Source organism: Asparagus officinalis, chromosome 4, assembly GCF_001876935.1.
Source record: "Asparagus officinalis chromosome 4, Aspof.V1, whole genome shotgun sequence".
NCBI lineage: Eukaryota > Viridiplantae > Streptophyta > Magnoliopsida > Asparagales > Asparagaceae > Asparagus > Asparagus officinalis.
In genome coordinates, this window is record NC_033797.1 from 37828956 (window position 1) to 37832253 (window position 3298).

At 34.5% G+C, this 3298-nt stretch overlaps 2 protein-coding genes across 5 annotated transcripts in view; one reads left to right on the forward strand and one right to left on the reverse strand.

Moving 5' to 3' along the window:
* Positions 1-1312, forward strand: part of LOC109837209 (endoplasmic reticulum metallopeptidase 1) — a 59671-nt gene extending 58359 nt beyond the window's left edge. Inside the window, exon 21 of one of the 2 annotated variants that reach the window (XM_020405348.1) lies at positions 969-1312. In XM_020405348.1, the coding sequence (XP_020260937.1) occupies positions 969-1112 (144 nt within the window). In that variant the 3' untranslated portion in view covers positions 1113-1312. The remainder of the gene's footprint in view (positions 1-968) is intronic. The other variant, XM_020405349.1, reaches the window with a different exon arrangement.
* LOC109837210 (UPF0235 protein At5g63440) overlaps positions 2189-3298 on the reverse strand; it is an 11196-nt gene continuing 10086 nt past the window's right edge. For all 3 annotated transcript variants that reach the window (XM_020405351.1, XM_020405352.1, XM_020405350.1), the window contains exon 7: positions 2189-2553. In XM_020405351.1, coding sequence (XP_020260940.1) covers positions 2494-2553 — 60 coding nt within the window. In that variant the 3' untranslated portion in view covers positions 2189-2493. The remainder of the gene's footprint in view (positions 2554-3298) is intronic.

The window sequence follows — 3298 nt, forward strand, 5'->3', positions numbered from 1 at the left end:
CAGCCTTGAGCAGCCAAAAGTTAACTCTTGTGCCAAACTAACATTAAACATGAAACAATTGAAGCAACAATCACTTTATTTAGCTTTTTGTCTAGCTTTAGAAAGGACCAAAGCAACGCCAGTGTCACCTCCAAAGAGTGGGACCCACTCTTCACTATTTGTTTAATGTTCCCTTTTGCAGAAAAAAACCTTTACAGATGTTATATTTTGTGTTGACTTTTTGATACCAGCCCCTTAAATTTTTAATATTTTGAACATACTCCCTCAAATTATTCAAATTGCTACTAGGTCCCCCAATTTTTACATCTTCTGGTTGCTATACTATTCATGATTTCAGAGTTGAAGGATGACGATCAAACCATATTTTATAGTGTTCACATTTAATTATACTAGAACCTTTGTATCGTTTTACTTATGGAGAGCAAACTTTTTACAGTTAGTCGAATGTAAAATGATTTAATCTGTATCCTGTTTGACTTTATTTGTTATCGGTGACGATGAGCCCCCACTCCTCAGCTAAACGATCCTAGACTCATTCTTGAGCCGAAACCCGAAGGCCACAAGTCATAGGCTCCACCCACACACAAAAAATAAAAAAATAATAAAAAAATAAAAAGAAAAGAAAAGAAAACACACACACACACAAGCAAAACAACCAAAATAAAAAAAGGGTTTGAATCCTAGCTACGCTCTTGTAAATGCTACTAACTAATATACAACTGAATCTTGTTGATTTGTTCCCTTTGGTTTGTTTTCATTAAGGTTATTTTATGTAATTATATTACGTTGTGTGTACAGTAGAACAAAATGTGTTCCCACTGCGCATGTCATAACTTTTTGTACAGGACTGTGCTAAGCTTTGAAGAGTGGACATGTTAATGAGTTATCTTTTGTGCATGCTTGCAGTGCTACCATTTTGTTATAATTATCAGAAAAATAAATTATATTGGAGCTTTTGTAAATTACAGGCTGACAATTCTGAAGCTTTACGTGTGGACCTTGCTGTGCTTGATCAACATCTTGTCGAGGACACTAGGAAATTGAAGAGCATGTTTCCAAGTTGGGCGGACATCATTGCGGTTTCAACATTTTCTTCAAGTTATACATTCTAGAATAAGAATTTTAATCATTTGTTATTAATTTTAGCTTTAGTATATATATCATTTATTGTTTGTATAGGATCAACAGTATATACAATTTCTGGTTTTCTTGAAGCCGTGTAGACGATTTTTATTTGTATAAAGAAAATTTCTTGACATTCACAAACAAAGTCGTGGCCCCCTCTTCGGCTTTGCTGGAATCCTTTGGTTTCGATGTTTTGGGCAATTTCCTCTAAATGTAGTCATTTCTTTCAATACTCACTCATTGTTGGTTAACAATTCCAATGGTTGGATTGTATGCTTAATTCTGATAGGAAATAAAATAGTAAAATGATTATTCATCGAATGACTATTCATCTATTATATTTTCATCAAATAGTGAGCATGAGGACTCTATGAAAAAATGGTGGTCCCGCAGCTTCCGCCTTGACAGGGCGGTTCAATTCGATGTTGAACTAGGAGAAATTAGAACATAAGTGTGGGCTAAGTAAATCAATGGATAGTCTTAATGCTGTTGGACACACCAGTGGAAGTGAAGAGCCTATTCTAAATGATACTAGTCTCTTTTGCATAAATGATAAACCTCGACAAATTACGAGCATCTCTGTGGTTTGATCGCTTTAAACTAGAATCCATGATCCAGTGTAAAGCAATTTAAAAGTTGAAAGTTGAAAGTTTTAGTTACTTTTTTCATTTGGGGTTCCAGAAGTTGTAATTGAAACTGCGCTCATTGAGGGTGTTTAGAGAAACCTGATGATGATTAGTTTCTTATAATTATTTAATGTAGTTGGAAATGCAAACTATCCAAACAAAGCGCTTCTGCCCTAACTACAGTAGATTAGGATACAATGCTGGAAAGAAATTTGTTTTTCATTAATATACAGTGAAATTAACAGAAGCAATGTAAGAAAAACTGCAATAATTACTGGTGTACTTCAAAACTTCTCAACACTTGCATGTATTTATGGTTGATTCTTCATAACCGACTGCTTGAAAATAAAGCCAACTACTTATATAATGTCACTCAAAAGCCTACCTAACAAATCTCTCTTTCGTTATCTAACGAAACAAATGGCAACACAACGTAATTCCACTTCATAAGGCTTAAGAATTGCTCAGCACACTTTCATAATTTTTAGACCATGATACAAGAAAACATGCAACAATTCTCAGTTGTAACAATGTGTGAGGTTTACAGTGAATCAATTCAAAGTAATACAATAAATATAAAGGACTTGCTACTCTAATCTTTCAGTTTCAAACACTACAACCTTCCGAGATTCATGTGCAACAAAGGAGCGTTGTTAGAGACAACATTGAAAATTATCAATCACACCGCTGCGCACAAGAAATTTTACATGGACGAAAGTAGCGTAGCATAGTCCCAAACGCTTCAAGGTTGCACCGCCTCTAGAAGCTTCTCATACACCTGCCTTGCAGACATATCCTCGACCTGGTCCAATAATGTAATATAATTAGCATAATATATTTTCCGTCTTTATATCATTATATATCATCTACCAATAACTTCCACAAATTCATTTTAAAAAAATCGAAAGAAAATAGAGTGGACAGAGAAATTTTATAAATACTCAAAAAAGAAAAAAAGAAAGAGGGAAATGTAAAATGAAACAGATGTTTGTCAAATATCTTTGGGTAAATTTCACAAAACACCCCATAAGTTGGTCATTTCCACATAATATACTTTGAGGACAAATTTTCAAAACCGTTCCATATGGACATTTAATCCCAAAAATAGACTCATTTCCATAATATTTTCAAAAACCGACCTGGTTTTAGTCTTGGCGTTGAAATCAGGTCAGTTTTTGTGAAAATCCTTTCGAAACTTCACAGGAGTTAAACTCCCGTGAAGCTTAGTAAAGCTGCTAAACTTCACGGGAGTTCAACTCCCATGAAGTTTCATAGTTCAAACAACTCTCGTGAAGTTTAGCAGCTTTACTAAGCTTTACGAGAGTTCAACTCCTGTGAAATTTCGAAAGTTTTTTCACAAAAACCGACCTGGTTTCAGCGCCAAGGTTGAAACCAGGTCGATTTTTGAAAATATTATGGAAATGGATCTTTTTTTGGGATTAAATGTGGAAAAAGGTCGTTTTTGAAAATTTGTCCTATACTTCGAAGGTGTCACGAAACCCCTTAAGTTTGGTCGATTTCGAGATAATCCCCTAAACTTTAAACCT